General features: G+C 45.2%; 2 protein-coding genes across 3 annotated transcripts in view; both read left to right on the plus strand.

Annotated features, from left to right (window-relative positions):
• The window catches only part of smurf2 (SMAD specific E3 ubiquitin protein ligase 2), a 45,011-nt gene extending 34,475 nt beyond the window's left edge, over positions 1-10,536 (plus strand). The window contains exons 13-20 of the mRNA XM_070980790.1: positions 2,370-2,571; positions 3,955-4,058; positions 4,280-4,394; positions 5,079-5,257; positions 5,608-5,866; positions 5,966-6,167; positions 7,750-7,825; positions 7,986-10,536. Coding sequence (XP_070836891.1) covers positions 2,370-2,571; positions 3,955-4,058; positions 4,280-4,394; positions 5,079-5,257; positions 5,608-5,866; positions 5,966-6,167; positions 7,750-7,825; positions 7,986-8,085 — 1,237 coding nt within the window. The 3' untranslated portion in view covers positions 8,086-10,536. The remainder of the gene's footprint in view (positions 1-2,369; positions 2,572-3,954; positions 4,059-4,279; positions 4,395-5,078; positions 5,258-5,607; positions 5,867-5,965; positions 6,168-7,749; positions 7,826-7,985) is intronic.
• A 1,325-nt stretch (positions 10,537-11,861) lies between these two features.
• Positions 11,862-17,503, plus strand: LOC139343135 (probable ATP-dependent RNA helicase DDX5). 2 transcript variants are annotated; one of them, XM_070980609.1, is made up of 13 exons: positions 11,862-12,019; positions 12,738-12,903; positions 13,029-13,125; positions 13,208-13,341; positions 13,488-13,553; positions 13,751-13,892; positions 13,976-14,136; positions 14,248-14,420; positions 14,529-14,639; positions 14,752-14,813; positions 14,917-14,976; positions 16,318-16,552; positions 16,749-17,503. In XM_070980609.1, exons 1-13 carry the CDS (start codon positions 11,967-11,969, stop codon positions 16,774-16,776), a joined length of 1,488 nt encoding a protein of 495 aa, XP_070836710.1. In that variant the 5' UTR covers positions 11,862-11,966; the 3' UTR covers positions 16,777-17,503. The 2 variants fall into 2 exon arrangements, with proteins under 2 accessions (XP_070836710.1, XP_070836709.1); XM_070980608.1 differs by having other exon boundaries at positions 16,318-16,539.
• Positions 17,504-19,183: the final 1,680 nt, after the last annotated feature.

Below are 19,183 nucleotides of genomic sequence, written 5' to 3' on the forward strand. Positions count from 1 at the left end.
CAGACCATGGTTTTTGGTTGTATTTCTCCTATGACGTTGCAATCTCCTGCTGAATTTAAGCCCGCCTGACTTGTCCGGGTCACAGTTCAATAGGTAACTTAATCCTCGTCTGGTTTTAAGACCTGGCTGCATGACTGCCCTCTGTACAGAAATAACTGCATCATTTCCCAGATGCTCGTGATTTGTCGTTTGGCCAAAACATTGCTTTTTATTATGACGACAGGTAACACGCACCAGAGTCTTGCTCATCAGTGAGGAGTTGGAAGGAGATGAGAGAACTGGTTTGCCTGCAACCATGAGACAGAGAGCAACAGAGACGAAGCAGAAATCTTTAATTTATGGGTCAGAGTGCAGGAAGAGATGCTCCATGCCTCCTCTCACCTCACTTCTCTCCCACCCTCTGAGTCGTGTACGGAGTTTTGGTGCTGTCGGGAGAGTGCCGTCCCCTCCCTTGCCCTTCCCTCTGAGTCTAGTCTGCAGGAAATAAAGGGATTGGTGAGGAGGTCTCCAGTGTCCTATGGGGCCCTGTGGCTTTCTGTATAGCAGGAAGTGATTGAAAAGCCAAACTGGATTCTGTTGCATCGACGCTAGAGAAGTCGTCATTGTGGTAGAGTACAATGCAAGCCGTAGGGCGGACACGTGAGAGCAGACGTTTGCTGTCATGAAGTGAACTGACAGTCAAGGCTTCTCCTGTGTTTGTTAGCTCCACTGAAAACTGGTGCTTTGATCAAATTACCTGTGTGAAAATGTTTATTGTAACCTTGGCATCACTTTGAATGTTACAGCCAACATGTCCGTAGTGCAGGCGTACAGCCTGACATGTGTATCCTTCCACCACCCTCTGCGCTCAGCTCGAGAGTCTGGTGTTTATGACCCTGCTCTGGGCCGAGCATGCCTGCTACCCCCCACTGGAGTGCAAAAGGCCATTGTGCAAATAATCCTTTAGTGCCGGCCCCATAAAGGCTCTTTTGATTTTGTGTGTGTGTGTGTGTGTGTGTGTGTGTGTGTGTGTGTGTGTGTGTGTGTGTGTGTGTGTGTGTGTGTGTGTGTGTGTGTGTGTGTGTGTGTGTGTGTGTGTGTGTGTGTGTGTGTGTGTGTGTGTGTGTGTGTGTGTGTGTGTGTGTGTGTGTGTGTGTTCGCCTCCTGACTGTGCCACCCTCTGAGGCCGTCCTCCCAAACACAGCGCCTGGTTCAAACGTTGTATTCTGGAGACCGCTGCCATCATTAACCGCAGATGATGTTCACAGCCACGCTGTTGATACTGCGGTTAACCGCCTTTTTTGTCACTGTATTTGAAATGTTTCATCAAATGTCTGGAGTCTCCAGTAGAGTGAGAAGACAGAAATGTTGAGAGAATATAATAAATGAGAGAATAATAAAAGGCAGAGATCAGCAACTGCAGAAGCTGTGAAAAGTTTTTAGTTCTGATTCGAGTACAACTCAAGTACATTTAGTCATTTGGGATTTTTTTATCCAATGCGACGTACATATGCATTCACACACCAATGGCACAGCACCAGGGGCAGTTTTTTGGGTTCAGTATCTTGCCCAAGGATACTTCGGCATGTGGACTGCCATAGCCAGGGATCAAACTGCCGACCTCCTGATTGGTAGACGACCACTCTACCTCCTGAGCCACAGCCGCCCCTTGATTAAATAAGCAGGTACTGCATTCTGGCTGTCTCGGCCCATACAGGGTCTGAGTGTCTGTCTGTCTCTTCAGACAAACTTATGAACTTGTAAAATGTACCAGTAAGCTTCTGCGAGGCGGCCTTGATGGCCGCACATTACCTCAAGTGTACGTGATGAGTCAAAAGCAGCAGACGATCTATTTACAGAACTTTCTTTACCTCAGTCAAATTCTGCTGCTCCCTCGTAGAAAGCTCTATTTTAGTTCAGCCGTCTGTGTGAGACCACCAGGCCTCTGCCAGGTGGAGAGGTGTGTGCGTGTCTGTGTGTGTGTGTGTGTGTGTGAGAGAGATGTCTTACCTCCACTAATCCCTCCTCCACCTATGTCTGTCTGTGTGAGAGGCTGAGGCAGCTGTTTGACTTGATGTGCTTCCCAGATGACCTCAGTGTGTTTACTCCTCGTACTCTGCAGTCAGCAAAGGACACAGAAAGAACTCTCACTCTCAGAAAGCTGTATTTTCAGTTTCTTGGCATTCCTCTTGTTGTTTTTTTGCAAGTGTTGCTTACTTTTTTCTCACTATTAAGCTTGTTTGTGTTTGGTATTGGTACATCTAGGACTCACAATGTTTGTCTCTCGTCTTGTCCCTCTGTGTCTCGATGTCTCTCTCTTTCCCATTTCTCCTCTCTCACCTCTTTCCCATGCCACTCCTCTGTCCGTCTCCCTGCCGTCTGCCCTCCAGTCGTCAGAACCAGCTGAAGGATCAGGCCCAGCAGGCTCTGGTGTCCCCCGGTCAGCTCCCAGAGGAGGCCGAGTGCCTCACTGTGCCCAAGTACAAGAGAGACCTTGTTCAGAAGCTCAAAATCCTCCGCCAGGAACTGTCCCAGCAGCAGCCCCAGGCTGGCCACTGCCGCATCGAGGTGTCCCGTGAGGAGATATTTGAGGTGAGGATGGAAAGAAACAAACTCAGCTATGAGTTCATATCATGTGAAGTTATTAAAAATACTCAGAAACGGGCACATAATTTAATCCAGGGGGAAGTTCAGTGGCACAGAGCATGCATGAAGCAAATTACAACGCATAACAAAATGGTAGAAAACATGGGTATAATAGAATTTGCTCCATTGCACAACCCAAGAGAATTAAAGCAGCACAATATCTCATTATTTTTATACCTACAGAGCTGCTTGTAATTGTACAAGATATTTATAGATGCACCTAAGTCATGTTAACTTAGCTTTTTCTCTCTGCCTTCGTCTTGTCTACTCCCATAAAGGTCATTGCCCGTAGCATTCTGGCTCTCACACACCCGCTTATCTACGACGTGTGAAGCTAGTCTGTTCAAAATCTAAAGCAGACTTCTTGTTTGAGATGAGGATTTTCTCAGCTGGGGAGTTTTTTTTGTGTGTGCATCTCAGAGGTGCGGGCCCTTCATCAGAGCAACAACACCTGCAACAGACTGCGTGACCCTCATAAAATATGCACTGGAATGTGCTGGAACAGCCGCGTCTGTTAATCTGAACGAAGACATTTTTGTTGGCTGATCTCAATGTGAGAGAGAGAGGGCCGGGTTGGGGGGGGGGAGACAGAGGACGTCTTGAGGTTAAGACATAACTGCATAGCGTCTCCAGACCAGCTGAAGCATTACATTATGACTGAACAGGCAAGTGTTAGCTGGTGGGCTGTCAGGCCTGTCTTTATGTGTACTTTTCAGTGTAGATAAGGTATTCCCATTCCTCCCACAGCACCTCTCTGTTGTCTGCTGTGTCTGGAGGGCACAGTGGAACCTGGCTGCGTTATTATAGTCTTATGGCTGTGTTTATTATAACTGCCCCTAATCCACTTTAAATGAACCCTCCCCCTGACGCTGTGAGCCGTCTGCACGTGGGATGAACACTGATTGAGGCGGAGAGATCTCAGCCTCACAGCAGAGAACCAGTAGGAAATGAGTGCTGTAACGCCACACTGCATCCGTCTCATTTTTTACAGAGCTGCTCCCGTAGAGCAAATGCTTTCTTTCTCTGCCTCTTCACTTCAGTCACTGCTCCAGCAGTGTCCATGTTTAGCATGTGCCATAATGCAAGGCATGGAGCTCGGAGAGTCCCTAAGAGGTCACACGTGGTTTTTGGCACTTTCCCCACAGACAGGGCCCCTCACATGGATATTACAAACTGATAAATGGCTTCTCATTACCTCTTTGTCTGCGGAGGCCACGTAGAACCAGATGGCTCTGCATCAGCAGCTAGCAAATACTGTAAACAGCTCCCTTCCAATGCTGTCACTGTCTTTGACGGGATGTGCGCGCTTTGTTTGCATCCGTGTTGCAGGAATCGTATCGACAGGTGATGAAGATGAGGCCGAAGGACTTGTGGAAAAGGCTAATGGTGAAGTTCAGAGGAGAGGAGGGGCTCGATTACGGGGGAGTGGCCAGGTAAGACGGTGGAGCAAAAGAAGAGTGTGAGACATGAAACGCAGACTTTGGTTCTGGAAACTCTGAGGCTTTTCACACTGCAGTCTGCCTCCTAGTGGAGGAGCTAAAACACACACCTTACTCACCTGTTTTGTCTGTTTGGTGTTTCTTCAACAGTGTTTGTATGCTCTGAACTCTCTGACTTTTTTCTCCCCCCTTCATCTCCTGCCTGACCTGCGCAGAGAGTGGCTCTATCTGCTGTCCCATGAGATGCTGAACCCATACTATGGCCTGTTCCAGTATTCCCGTGATGACATTTACACGCTGCAGATAAACCCAGACTCTGCTGTCAACCCTGTGAGTCTCTCACAACATGTTGTGTTCTAACTCTTTGCTGTGTATTTGTGAGCTGCTGTGAGATGTTCTGTTAAAGACCGTGTATTGCGCTGCAGGAGGCTGTTTAATCCTTTTTTATGGTGTTTCATTGAGCACCATCAGACCTGTAGCAAACACAGTCACGACTGTTAGCTGCAGGAGCTAAACTTAGATATTTTTTTTATGGGTTAATCCATCCAAACATTTTCTGCCACTTATCTGGGTCCATGTCACATGAATTTATTTATTATGTTTCCAGGAGGGGAAATGCATTCTATGTGGAATAAAGAGGCCTTAAAAAGAATTATATTTAATTTGGAAAACTAACTGGCACACAGTATATCACAATGATGCACACTGGCCAGCCAGGCTCCTAAGCTTCAGTTCAGACAACGTCACAGCTGTCACATAGATGGCTGAGATAGATAGATGGCACAAATGGCATGATGATGTTGATGGACATTTACAGGTTTCACTGTGAGTTGACACTGTGCTGTTTGGTTGTTCACTGTTTGAATCTTGTAGAATTGTTCAGTCTTTGAAAGAGGAATTTGGTGGTTTCATGTTGTTTCATGAGTCCCAGACATGCTTAAAACACTCAGTTCTGCTTCTAACTCACTTCGGTCTCTTCATTTGGAAACTCAAGATGTTTTGTCTCCCCTTCAGGAGCACTTGTCATACTTTCATTTCGTGGGCCGTATCATGGGCATGGCGGTGTTCCACGGCCACTACATAGACGGAGGCTTTACTCTGCCCTTCTACAAACAGCTGCTGGGTAAACCAATCACCCTGGACGACATGGAGTCTGTTGACCCCGACCTGCACAACAGCCTCGTGTGGATCCTGTACGTACACGTTTTTTATACAAATCAACAACAGCATGACTTCACTGTGTAAATGAAAAGTGAAAGAGGATTCTTGGATCACACATTACCCACAATGTCTGTATTCCAGTCTGCAGTCTGCATGTGTTGTGAGTAAACTAGTAAAACAAAGTAGCTGAGTACGTTGATGACAGCGCCCCCCAGGGTTTTTGAGTGTTTCTTACATCAGTGGCCCCAAAGCACATGTTTCAGACTGTGTGTGTGTGTGTGTGTGTGTGTGTGTGTGTGTGTGTGTGTGTGTGTGTGTGTGTGTGTGTGAGACCTTAACATCACATCCTCAAACACTAATTCAGATGTTTCTTTCTCCTCAGGGACAATGACATCACAGGTGTGCTGGACCACACCTTCTGCGTAGAACACAATGCCTATGGAGAGATCATCCAGCACGAGCTCAAGCCCAACGGTAAGAGCATCCCCGTCACCCAGGACACCAAGAAAGAGTACGTCCGGCTCTACGTCAACTGGCGTTTTCTGCGAGGCATCGAGGCTCAGTTCCTGGCTCTGCAGAAGGGCTTCAATGAGGTCATCCCCCAACACCTGCTGAAGGCTTTCGATGAGAAGGAGCTGGAGGTACTGTCTTTTGCGCACATCTCGATGTGATATTGTTTGATTTAAATCCATGTATGTTTGGTTCAACACACTGACTCCGCCTCTGTCCTCCGCCTGCAGCTGATCGTATGTGGCCTGGGCAAAATCGACATCAACGACTGGAAGTCCAACACACGGCTCAAACACTGCACTCCAGACAGCAACATTGTGAAGTGGTTCTGGAAAGCTGTGGAGTCCTTCGATGAGGAGCGCAGAGCCCGGCTGCTTCAGTTTGTCACTGGCTCTTCCAGGGTTCCCCTGCAAGGCTTCAAGGCCCTCCAAGGTAGTAACACCCAGGGTGAAAACTGGCTACACTTCATGTTTTGTCATGTTTGTTTACATTGGAATTCTTATGCAGGAAAGTCCTACGAAAGCGCTCTTGACCTGAGTTTGGTGTGAATTGCTTTCTTTGTTCGATGGATTGTTAGAATGAGCTCTCTCTAATAGTAGGTACAAAATACTGAATGCTAGTAAAGGTGTGGTAGTGTCGTCTTAACTCTTCCTTTGTTGCACACACATTGCAACCTACGCTCACAGGCTCTGTCAGCACAGTTCAGGGGTGTGTGTGTGTGTGTGTGTGTGTGTGTGTGTGTGTGTGTGTGTGTGTGTGTGTGTGTGTGTGTGTGTGTGTGTGTGTGTGTGTGTGGACTCCTGCTTCTCTCTGTGTGTCTCCGTCTCTGGGTTTCCACAACCTGAGATGAACCCTGAGTCTGAGCGTAGTTCAGTGGTTCAGTGGGTCCGTCCTGGCAGACGGTGCTGCCCAGAGACGAAGCACTCAGGCATGTGGAGTACACTGTGATCCACAGGCAGACAGCACCTTTACACACCTTATATAACACGGCCATCCTTTCTTGGTCAAAACATCAGCAGAGCCCAGAACACACAAAACACACTCTCTCACGCACACTCAGACTTACAGTAGCCATGTTTCCATCAGTCCATCCATATTTTTCTGCGTGTTTTCAAGTATGCCATTAGAAAAGATTGATGGAAATGTCAGCATTAGAAAAAAAAATCCTTAATTTCGCAATAAAAAGTTGATGCTTATTTAACTCTCGTGACAAAGTGGTTTTGCTCAAGAGGAAGTAGAAAATTTTCTGAACACCTCTCTCCATTTCCCTCTCATAGATGAGCGAGGCCACTGGTTTTGGTTTTTCTTCTTCTTTGAGGTTTATTGGCGGTTGTTACTGGTTCACGACCTCCACTTCTTCTGGTCTGTTTATTACAGCTATGTGTAATGGAGCCACCACCGTCTGACAAAGGTTTATTCACTCCAAACCAGTCGATGGGAACGTGTCTAATTTGCCTGTTGTTTCTTTTCTCTCTTTTTTTTTTTTCTTTTTCAAACGTTTGCTTGCAGTTCAGCTGACTGTCAGATGAAAACACGGCTTGTGTCTGTGGCATCGCTTTGATGCTAAAAGCTGGACACATGGCTACAGTCAAGGGACAGAGCAAACTCATTTGGCGCTGCTGCTATCTGAACACTGAACAGTACTACTGTTGGAGCGTTCCCAAAACTGTTTAATGAAATAAAGGGATTTGTCTTCAATAACAGAAAACATCATACAGGCACAGATTTCCAGAGTGTCATTTAAAGATTCAGATGTTTGAGGTTTCCAGTGAGTCACCTGGTCTCTGCAAGTCTGATGGGATAGGACAGAAATCTGACTGATTGCTTTTTGGTTTCATTGATTGCCTTGCATATGATCAAGTCTGATTTTCCAGTTCGAGCATCTGAATCTGAGCAACTTGAAAAGAATGGGGATGATTATGTGAACTTGGGAAACGAAATCTGAACTTTGAGTAACGTTTTAATGAGCATGTGTACGAATGTGCGTTTTACTGAAGTGATTGTGTTTATACAGGTGCTGCCGGCCCACGACTCTTTACCATCCACCAGATTGATGCCAGCACCAACAACCTTCCCAAAGCCCACACCTGGTGAGGAAACTGTCAGCACTGGAATATTTTCGCACTGATTGACTATAAATATATTGTCTTTGCACTGTGGTCATGGAGTTGTATTGCAGTGTAGTTCCTGAGAGTGTCTTCAGTTTTCAACACACGATTTTGAAAATGCTCTCCCCTTCTGTGTTCCCAGTTTCAATCGGATCGACATTCCGCCCTACGAGCATTATGACAAACTGTACGACAAGTTGCTCACTGCCATCGAGGAGACGTGCGGGTTTGCTGTAGAGTGAGTCACTGATGCAAGCAGAGCTCAGCAACAACCAGAAGCAACATGGTTTGGCCACAATGAGCCTCCCCCTTCAAATCAGCCCACTCAGACGGGGGTCGTCCACGGTTGCTTCACCCGGGGATGCCCATACTTCCCAGGGACATGTGGCCAAGCTAAGGGAGGTTGTGCAGAGAAGACCAGAGTGTGTCATCTGACTGGTTTTTTAGAGCCTCCAGCCCTCCTTTATGTCTTTTTTTATCATTGAAAAGGATCTCTTCAGCTGCTAATAACTCAAGACTATTTACTAACTTGTGGAACCTGCTAAATTTGCTGGTTCTTCCCTTTTTTCTAAGTTCATTTTAGCATTTAAAAAATAGACTGTATTCCATGTAGCAACGCTCCATCTTACCAAGCAGAACACAAAGTCAGTCCACTCTGAAAACGACATTTAACAGTACAGGGTCACTGACTGTTACCACGACCACTCGGAAACACTAAATTTGGATGAAGAGTGTGCACGGCTCGGGCTGTTTGGTGCCTCGGAGTGATCACACTGGGGCTATCGGCAATGCAAAGGCTGCAAAACGGGGATGTGTGCGGATGAGACGGCGAGACTAGAGACTGAATTAGGCCGAGCCTGACTGTTTACAGCCCTCTCCAAAGACAGCAGCGGGGACCTCTGCTCCTGAGTCGCTGCCCAACACCGCGAGCTGCATTCCCAGAAACCTGTTTCACACGTTCGACAGCTAGTTTTTGTTTGAACATGAGTAAATGAATGAATAGCTTGAAATGTGTTATTTTTATATAACAGGGAAAATTGAAAAAGAAACAATAAAATTCTATATAATATATATAATTTATTGCTGTTATATTTCAGAAAGCCCTTTCCATTGTTCCAGGAAAAATAACATCTTTGAAATGTTAAAGTGTTACTGTTTAAATTATCGACGACAATTTGTGAAAACAGAACTAAGCTTGACTGAATTTCACTTAAGAATGCTGTGGTTTATTTCTGGACGTCACCTCTCTCACACTGTACAGGGTGAGGTATGTCTTAAAGAGCAAAAAATCCCAAACACACCATGTCCTCTGAGTGCCATAATCGTTTTGAATGAATGAAACATTGAGCGGACCCTTTAAATTCTACTGTTGTCATTGTGGAGCTCCACATGGTGGTGTGACGTTTTCCTTCTATTACCCTTTTTAAACAGTCCGTCACATGTAGCTGGGCTATATTAATGTCACTAGCATGAAACCTACCTTTTAATTTCTAACAGTATTCTGTTCAGAGGAGTCCAAAGTCCATCATAATCTATTTTGTGCTGCCTCCACATTGTTGTTGTTGGAAAAAAAGACCTCTACTACCTTCTAGCCATGTGGTGCTAAATAGCATTAACGTTTGTCTTATATTGGCAACCTTACTCATTGACATACTACTGCTTCAAGTGCACAAGACACTACTCTTGTGTGTTGTCTGTGGCCACAAAACATGTCCAAGAAATCAAGAGCTCTACCAAGCCACATTCTCAGGAGATGTCACGTACTTTGTAATGTCCTTTTATTTGACGACTGACGGGACGCTGATTCTGACCATTTATCCGGATTTCCTGAATGTTAAGGGGTTAAAAAAAAGTCTCATCGTTTCAGTAGTTTTACCCACAGCAGAGCATTAGCATACAGAAGTCGTTGCATGTGTCCACATGTGCTTTTGGTTGAAAGGGAACTGAATGAGATGAACTTAAAGCCTGCTACACAGTCCCATCAGTGATGTTTTTATTTGGGGGGGGGGGGGGGGGTGTTTTCTACGATTTAAAAAAAAAAATTCTTGAATGTTTTCAAAAGATGCTGCCTGTCTAGCAATCTATGACCGTGGACTGTTCTTAACGTTTGCATACACTTTAAAAGACAAAAACAAATGAACTGTTCATTTTCATGATTTTAAGTGGACTCGTGTATGCAAAGTGAAAAGTGTCCTCAGATGGTGCTTTGTACAGTAATAAGATATTGTTCATATATGTGGATCAAACGACCTGTAATTTATCTTTAACTTAAGTAGAAGATTTCCTTGAAACGAAAAGAGGAGTTGCACACAAACAGAACGAGGTCGCCGCGTGTGCGTTTAATGGCGACTTCTGTAACAGACGTTCGTTCGCCTTTAAGTCCAGTGCACAAGATGATCACCCTACTGTCTGTTCCTACACTACATCACTCAGCATCGCCCCGTAGCTGCCTCTCGCTGAAGAACTGAACTTTTTATTCAACAAGTCAGAGTTGAGAGATGCCGCTCTTGTCGTTTTGTTTTGTTTGTTTTTGTTTTTTTAATAGCATGATCCACTAGCAGGACTATATCTCTCATAGCTGACTGATGCAATTTGATGTATGTTAACACTATCATTTTGTAAGAGTATTTTATTTTTGTGTGTAATTAGTTCTAATTAAACTTGCCTTTGTCTAACAATGTAAGGCCTTGTACAAAAACACGTCCTGTCCTTCTTCTGTTTGAGTGGTTTGTTTCTTGTTCATCCAAATGGTTAGGCTGCTTACAAGAGAGGCGTGCTTAAACAAGTCTTTTGGTACAGCAGTCATTTACATTAAATTGAGTCATCGGGGGCTGAATCAATGACAACCATGGCATGCAAAGACCACCCACTGTGCACTCACTGATACCACTGTGGATTAAAATGTCTGGCAGATGGCTCTGAGGGGGGCAGGGAAAGAGGGCAACAATGAATAGAGTTGTTGGGGGAAAAAAAGGTGTCATGTACAGTTTTTGTTTTGTAGACATTCAACTGCATCATATTACAGAGATGTCTGGAAACTGTCTTTCTACACAGACAGAGGACACAAGATTAGATTTTATCAGGATAACTGTTCGCGTTTTGATGCCTCCCTGTGTAATCAAGATCAAGGCTGAAAGATTTCACAGCTAATGAAATATAAACAAACAATGATTGTGTTCTTTGTCTTACACTATTTTGGCCACTTACACATGAGTTTTTTTTATGTTGAGGTACTTGATATAAAAGTGCACTTCCATAAAGATGAAAGACCCACAGCTTAAATAATAAGCACAATACAAAAAAAAGACAAAAAAGCTCACTCTCACTGAAAGGTTTAGGGGTTTTGGGGGGAGGGGGTCCACCTTTGAGCTCACCAGTGACCAACATGACCTACATGACGCTTTGATCGTCAATATCCTCGTTTCTACAGCCATTTGTGAACATTTGCTACAAAAGAAGTAAAGTGAAGGCTCGTCTCAAGGGTTTGTCGGGTGCCACTGAAAAATACAAAAAAGAACAAAGTTTGTGTCTCGTGTTTGGGTTGGCCCTGATGACGTCACTTACCGTAATACATCGGAAGCGCAGTCAGAGCCGGATTACCAGTTTCTGTCTCGTACATATCCATCCGCCAACTATTATAATCAGTAAACACAATTTATGAAAGCAACGGAAAACCGAGTTACTCGGTTTTTAGGTTGGAATCTTTGAAGTATAAAAGAAAACACAATATATAGTTACTGACGTCTTTTCTACTTTATACATACATAAGTTTGCGTGTTTTTTTGAAACCTTAAATACGTTCTTTTTTCTGCTGTAACTTGGCTTATTCAGTGTATCCAGATGAGGGTTGAGGGATCCAGATGTAGTGTTCAAAGTAAGAGTTAATAAATTTAAAGCACAGTTTCGCTGCTGTGGTGTATCTGTTGTCTGTCGGTGGAAACTGAGGTTGGATACCGTGTAGCGGATGAATACATCGGAAGAAGGACTTCCTCTTGTCATATAAACCGGGCCTCATTTTTCCTTTGCCGGCATTTCAGCAGCACTGCCGGTCCGAGCTTTAAGGCGGCGGTCAAGTCACAACTTAGCGTATTTATCTTTTTTATTTATACAAATTGTTTACAAGATGCCTGGATATTCCGACAGAGACCGTGGCAGAGACAGGGACAGAGATAGAGGGTAAGTACATTTTCTCATGATTAAAACGAGTTTTTGCCTTGGTGTGATTCACAGAAATGGCTGACAAGACATATAACTAAGAAAAATGAGGCGATCCTCGAAATATTGTCTAATTTTTAAACGGAATCTCCTCAAGGGACCTTTTGTTTTCGAGTGTGAATCTACAAATCTGAAAATCCGTTAGCCGACTCTATTTATCCACACAAGGCCCGGCCGGTGAGCGGAGCCCGCTGTCGTTGTCTTTGGCTCGAGGCCTAGTTTGGCCTCGTGCCCCGGAACAGCGGCTCGTTAGCTTCACGGTAGCTAACTCGGCGTCACATTTCACCGCCTCAGGAGACTCTTCGCACAGCACCGAGTGTGGATACCGTTAGACTACTGTGTTGAATACACTTTTTTAACGGTGAAGTGTATTTGTACACGGTGTTCACTCTGTGGCTAACGTGTATGGCTCCAGCACCAAGTAACGTTAGTGGTGCTAGTACAGCTGGCTAGTCGGCTTTTCGCCATGTGGCAGCTTGAATGCGGATACAAAATGCCGGCTGTTTTCCATTGTTCCTCTACTGGCTGGAAAGTATATGGCAGCTATTTAATTTCTACGAATGACGCAGTCAAGATGTGCCTTTGTTCATATTAAACTACTGTTGGCGCCGCCGTAAATGACGCCGCTGAGCCCGAGCTGACTTTGAAAACTACAACCTAACGGGTATTTTAATTTCAGCTATGGCGGAGGTCCTCCTCGCTTTGGTGGCAACCGTGGTGGAGGTGGAGGAAAGTTCGGCAATCCCGGCGATCGGCTGCGGAAGAAGCAGTGGAACCTCGATGAGCTCCCAAAGTTTGAGAAAAACTTCTACCAACAACATCCCGACGTTGCTCGGAGGTCTCCGGTATGTAGTCAGCATGGCCTGAAGTGTTATGCAACACTACTAGCAATGTGCTCTCTCCTGCACGTGTTTCTCTTACGTAATTGCTTATGACAACTGACCTTGCCTCATTCATTTTTATCTTGTAGCAAGAAGTTGAACAGTACAGAAGGTCCAAAACCATTACATGTAAGGGGAGAGACTGCCCAAACCCTATTACAAAGTTCCACGAAGCCAGCTTCCCATGTAAGTTCAACACCACCTGTGAGACATGATCATGCCATCAGGAGGTTTTCTGTATTTCAATCAATTGTTCTCTCTTCTCCAGCTTATGTGATGGATGTGATCAACAAACAGAACTGGAGTGAACCAACACCCATCCAGGCCCAGGGCTGGCCTCTGGCTCTCAGTGGCAAGGACATGGTTGGCATTGCCCAGACGGGCTCTGGCAAAACACTTTCTGTAAGTTACTTGTTCTCTCACATGAAGCATTAGTCGAGATACTCTGCAGTTACCGCATTGATCTGTGCTGATAGGCCAAATCAGCAAGGATGATTATATAAGTGTGTTACTCATGAAAGTGACTGTTGCATGTGTTTGCTCTGCAGTATTTGTTGCCTGCAATCGTGCACATCAACCACCAGCCTTTCCTGGAACGTGGAGATGGTCCCATTGTAAGTAGTTATAATGAAAATCAGAGTGAAAGTACTGATCATGAGCTCAGAACTTTAATTAAGCAATAAACAACCTGTGTGATCCTCTGCAGTGAGTGATCTGTTATCATGTGGCCAGAAAACACTGGGAACTGAAATAATGTCTGGCGCTGCCTGTTGATTTGTACTGAAAAGCTGATATTTCCTTCCTTTGGCAGTGCTTGGTGCTCGCCCCAACCCGAGAGCTGGCACAGCAGGTGCAACAGGTGGCCGCAGAATATGGCAGAGCTTCTCGCCTCAAGACCACCTGTATCTACGGAGGAGCACCCAAGGGACCCCAGATCCGAGACCTGGAAAGAGGTATTGTGTTTTTGTCTTTGGAGTCAAATGCTTAAAAATGTCATTTCAAGGCTGTAGTTCTCACGTTGTCTCTTCCATTAAAGGTGTGGAGATCTGCATCGCCACTCCAGGGAGGCTCATCGACTTCCTTGAGGCAGGAAAAACGAACCTCCGCAGGTGCACTTATCTTGTGCTGGACGAGGCAGACAGAATGCTGGACATGGGTTTTGAGCCTCAGATCCGGAAAATCGTCGACCAAATCAGAGTACGTGTTTGATTTACGTGAAGGCTATTGGCTCATCTGCTGAAGCCGCCTCACTAGTTGAATGTTACTTGAAGTGAATGTGTTGCTGATCGCTGTGTTGTCTCTTTGCAGCCTGACCGTCAGACTCTGATGTGGAGTGCCACGTGGCCTAAAGAGGTTCGCCAGCTGGCAGAGGACTTCCTGAAGGAGTACGTCCAGATCAATGTTGGAGCTCTGCAGCTCAGTGCCAACCACAACATCCTGCAGATAGTGGATGTCTGCAACGACGGAGAGAAGGAAAACAAGTGGGTCACATGTCTGTAACAGCAAGCGTTGAAGCTGACGTGTTCAGAAGCTTCAGGTGACCACAATGGTCTGCACAGAATTTTAAATTTTAGTCTGTCTTGTTTTAGGCTCATCCGTCTGCTTGAGGAAATCATGAGCGAGAAAGAGAACAAGACCATCATCTTTGTAGAAACAAAGAGGCGGTGTGATGACCTCACCAGGAGGATGAGGAGGGATGGGTAAGCATTGACATTAAAGTGCTGGTTCACAGCACGACTGGTTTTGTTGTACTGATTCTTATAGTCATGAAGTTCTTCCGTGGATTAACACTGAACCCTTCAATCCTGTTAGGTGGCCAGCGATGGGAATCCACGGAGATAAAAGCCAGCAGGAGAGAGACTGGGTTCTCAATGGTAAGCATGCATCACTAATTCATTTGCATCACTGGTTGTTCAGAGCTGTACAGCCTACAGGGTAGTTCTCTCATGTCTGATCTTTTTTTAATTCATTTTCCAGAGTTCAAATATGGAAAGGCTCCAATTCTCATTGCTACAGATGTTGCCTCCAGGGGTCTAGGTCAGTATCCTCCCTGATCTGTCGTGTACTCTGATGTATTTCAAAAAGAAAGTGCATTTGCTTTCTTTAACTCTTCTGCTTCTTTCTGAGTTTCTCCCCTGGCCTGAAGGAGCAGTCTGTGTGGCAGGGCCTTGGCATGACAAGCCCAGGTCTCCAGAGGGGGAAGGAGGATTCTTGGAGGTGTCCTGACTGGCGAGGCACGGGTCTCCCAGTCGTGCAGATATACAGAGGTGACCAGGCCCAAGTGCATCATAACGTGCTGGCCTGCCTAAAAAGGGGGGCGAGTTGAGGGCTGGCCACAGTTCCTCCCCCATATGCTCATCTGTTCTCTGGCAATGGTTTGGACTGCTTCACACACCCAGGCTCTGTAACTGTCCCAGCTCAAGGCCCAGCTACTCTGTCTCCTATTGTCTTGCATGTATGTTTGGGTACTGCATTGCAAGCCATTTGAGTCATTTGAGGGTTCCTTTTTGTTGCGTAGACTCGTTGTAAAGCATGGGTGGCGTTAATGTTGCAGTTTCCTAAACTTCTGTCGGAAGAGCAGTCTTGTCAGATCGATCATACCTTCACCTCTGTAAAGACATGGCTACTGGCGCTTTTGGTGACAGTGGGACATGCTAGTTGGACACACTTGGACAAAATCCAAGCTCACACTCCTCCCTCGCCTGCGTTTCAAAGTCATGTCGAGACCTGCCAACGAGAGACATTATAATGAAGTGAACACTGGGTCTGGAAAATCTTGCCATGCCGAGAGTGGGGATGTACTGTTTGTAGGCATCCTGCAAATTGGTTCAGATCGACAGTTTCTTGGCAAAGAGACACTGCAGTGCGAGTTTTATAGCGAGCATCTCGTGAGTGCGTGACAAGGGACCTTAAGTGCTATTTCAAGAACCCCAGCAGGCAGTAGTGTGCATAGCAGCCCTGCTGTGTGGGGACACCTGTGGGTCACTTGACAGTATGTGGGGAGTATGCTGCAATGGGAATGGACTAGTGAATGCATACTCCAGCAAATGGTAAGACTTCTGATCCATTCTTTCTGAGGGTGGTTTGGCAGTGGTTCAAGAGGGGAGGGTTTTTATTTTATCGCACTGGATTGGAAGCCAATGGAGTGTGCATCGTTTCTCTTTTCCCACCGTAGTCTCCCCGTGGAGTAAATGTTCACCTGTCGCTCTGTCTAATGCCGCTCTTTTGCAGCCTTGTGGATTTTCCAGCCATCCCGACCTCATGACAGTACTAACTTTTTTTTTTTGTTTTTGATCTGGTTGTTGTGGTGGCGCTGGCGCACGTCTTTGTGTGCTGTCCTCCTTCTCCTTTATGCCACACTGCAACACAATCTTACAGATGTTGAAGACGTGAAATTTGTCATCAACTTTGACTACCCCAACAACTCTGAGGACTATATCCACCGCATTGGCAGAACAGCTCGTAGCCAAAAGACAGGCACAGCTTATACCTTCTTCACTCCAAACAACATGAGGCAGGCCAGTGACCTCATCTCTGTGCTCCGCGAGGCCAATCAGGCCATCAACCCCAAGCTCCTCCAAATGGCGGAAGACAGAGGAGGTAAATCTAATTGGTGAGATACAGAAACTGTGCTGTGAACCGCAGCCAGGTTTTTTTCTGCTGCTCTCCTTTTGTTTACTCTGAAGTGGATGGATTTAACATAATGAGTTTAATGGTATCTGAAGACCAGTTCTTGGCTAATCTTCTGTCATTAAAATCAGAAAAAACTATAGCCATGCCCATTTTCTTAAGTTTGTTTTCCTTTCCAGGTCGTTCAAGGGGAGGCAGAGGTGGTGACTATAGAGATGACCGCCGGGATAGATACTCTGGAAGGCGTGATTTTGGAGGTTTTAGAGACAGGGATAATGGTAGAGGGTATGACAATGGACAAAACAAAGGTTTTGGCACAAATTCACAGAATGGAGGCTATGGGGGCAATAACAACAGCGGCAACGGCTTCGGCGGAGCCACCTACAATGGTAACGGACAGTCCAACTTCAACCAAACAGGGGCCTTCGGAGCCCAGAACAACTTCCAGACCCCGCAGTTTGCGCCCAATAAGGGTGGCGCACAGACTGGCGCGGCTCACCCCCCGTTCCCTTTCCCCCAGGCACAGGCTCCGCAGCAGCACCCCCCACCGCTGGTGCCCTACCCCATGCCTCCTCAGTTCTCTCAGTAAACACACCATATACTTGAAAGAAGTAATTTATTGCTTTTTGTCTTTTAAGTTCTACACTTAATCCATATTATTTTTATTTTTTTTTGTATTTACGCAACAGGGTTACAAACAACTAAACCTCTATCAGGCGTTTTAAGATCTGCAGTGCAGCAATAGTGGTGTTGCACTTGTTTTTTTTTTCCCCCTTTACAGTATGATTTGTTACATTCCTCAGTCATGTTTAGTTAATGTTTTGTACTAGGTAATTACAAGTGTATCAGTTTTTCATGTGTACCATTGAAAGTGATGTTAAGCTCCTGCCTTGGAAGTGCACTGCATGATCTTTCAAATAAAACTTAAAAAACATTTGGCCTTTTTTTTGTTTGTTTCTGAAACCTTGTGGAAGGTCATGATCATCTGCCCACTAATGATGTGTAGTAGGTAGTGCAAGTCTTGTACTAATACTTGTCCTGTCCAGCAGGTGTCATGTTCCACTAATCCTCTGGTCCTGGTGTCCTTGGAGCAGCATGTACAGTATGTCACATTACAGTCGTGACATCAGCAGTGGGCAGCTGCTGCTTGTGCTGCCAAAACATTTGTAGCAAATCTAGAAGTGGCTCTCATTCACATCACCGCAGCCCTCCTGCAGCGGGGAGCGTCTCGTTCTCCCTGTCAGTCTTGTGTTTGTCGCGTGCTGCCAACATGACTTGTAGGGTGGCATGTGGCTGACACCAATTATGTAGATGACACATTACAGCTCTCCAAATAGGTTTTAACATTGTCCCATTGGCCAACATTCAGAATACCTTATTTTAATTCCACCTCTAGTTAAAATAAGAAATTAAACAAATTTGAACTTAAAAAAAAAAAAAACTGTCTCCTAAGTCTTGAAACCGGAAGAGGGATGGAGCAATGTCTCCACCTGTTGGTAGAGGAGCAGACCGCTTTTTCCACCTTCAGAGGAAGTCATATGCTGATAGTTCACACCTCTAACCAAACCAGTGAGTCCTGGAGGGGTTCACTGAATACTGAGCAGAAATGCAATCGTTTCTGATCTTTTTCAGTGACCTCTGCAGATTAACCTTAACCTGCTGATTGAACTCTACACCCGATCAGTATTTTGTTCATGCATGTTACTTTAAACTGTTTTTATTTTAGTTTTTAAATAACAAACACCACATATTAATGAAATGATCAGTCTGAGCCGCAAATGCAGAATCACCACTTGAAAAGGTGAGTAAATAAAAACAAACAGGTGAATCTTCACTTGTTGCTGAAATTACAATATACAGATATTTTGAAGACCACCCCCCAGTCTCAGGCTTTATTGATCATTACCAACGTTTTGTGTGGAAAAACTCCCTGAAGCTCCGTAAAAACTCAGCTTTAGTAGTGCATGTTAATTTTTAAAGTTCATTCATATTTTTTATTGACTTGGTTCTCACATTTTGTGGAAATGTAAACTTTGTTTTAATAGAAAGGGGAGAGAAAAGTCCGAAATGTGTGGCAGAATTGGTATTCCTGTTAATCATCTTGTGAGCACTCCTGATTTATCTCACAGCCGTGTTGGGGCTCCTTACTCTCCAGTCAGGTACAACTTACAGCAAACTTATTAAGTAAAGCAGTGATACAGGTCATGTTTTCAAAGCAGAGATATTCTGCTCTCAAATATTTAGCTTGCTTTACTAGTTCTGATGTGTGACGTACTTTAAATATTGGCAGACACTCAACATTAAAGGCTTCTATCAGGACCAGCATCAAACAATGTGATAAAGACATTCCTGCTTTTGCCTGAGCTCTGGCAGCGCTGCAGTCACACCTCTGGGGTCCCTGAGCCGGTGGTCCTCATGTGAAGGTGTGTTTGTTGAGTCCAGTCTTTTTGTTATGAAAGCTTAACAGCATAACTGCTGCTCCACCTCAACCCTGCATATAATCCAAGAGCGAAACCTGGTCACAGGTCAGCGTCGGGTGATTCAAGCACTCTTGATGAGCAGGAGCGCTGTGGGCGCGGCTGATGTAAATTGCTTTCTACATATTTACAGAACC

The sequence above is a fragment of the Chaetodon trifascialis genome, chromosome 15 (genome assembly GCF_039877785.1).
Source record: "Chaetodon trifascialis isolate fChaTrf1 chromosome 15, fChaTrf1.hap1, whole genome shotgun sequence".
Classification (NCBI taxonomy): domain Eukaryota; kingdom Metazoa; phylum Chordata; class Actinopteri; order Chaetodontiformes; family Chaetodontidae; genus Chaetodon; species Chaetodon trifascialis.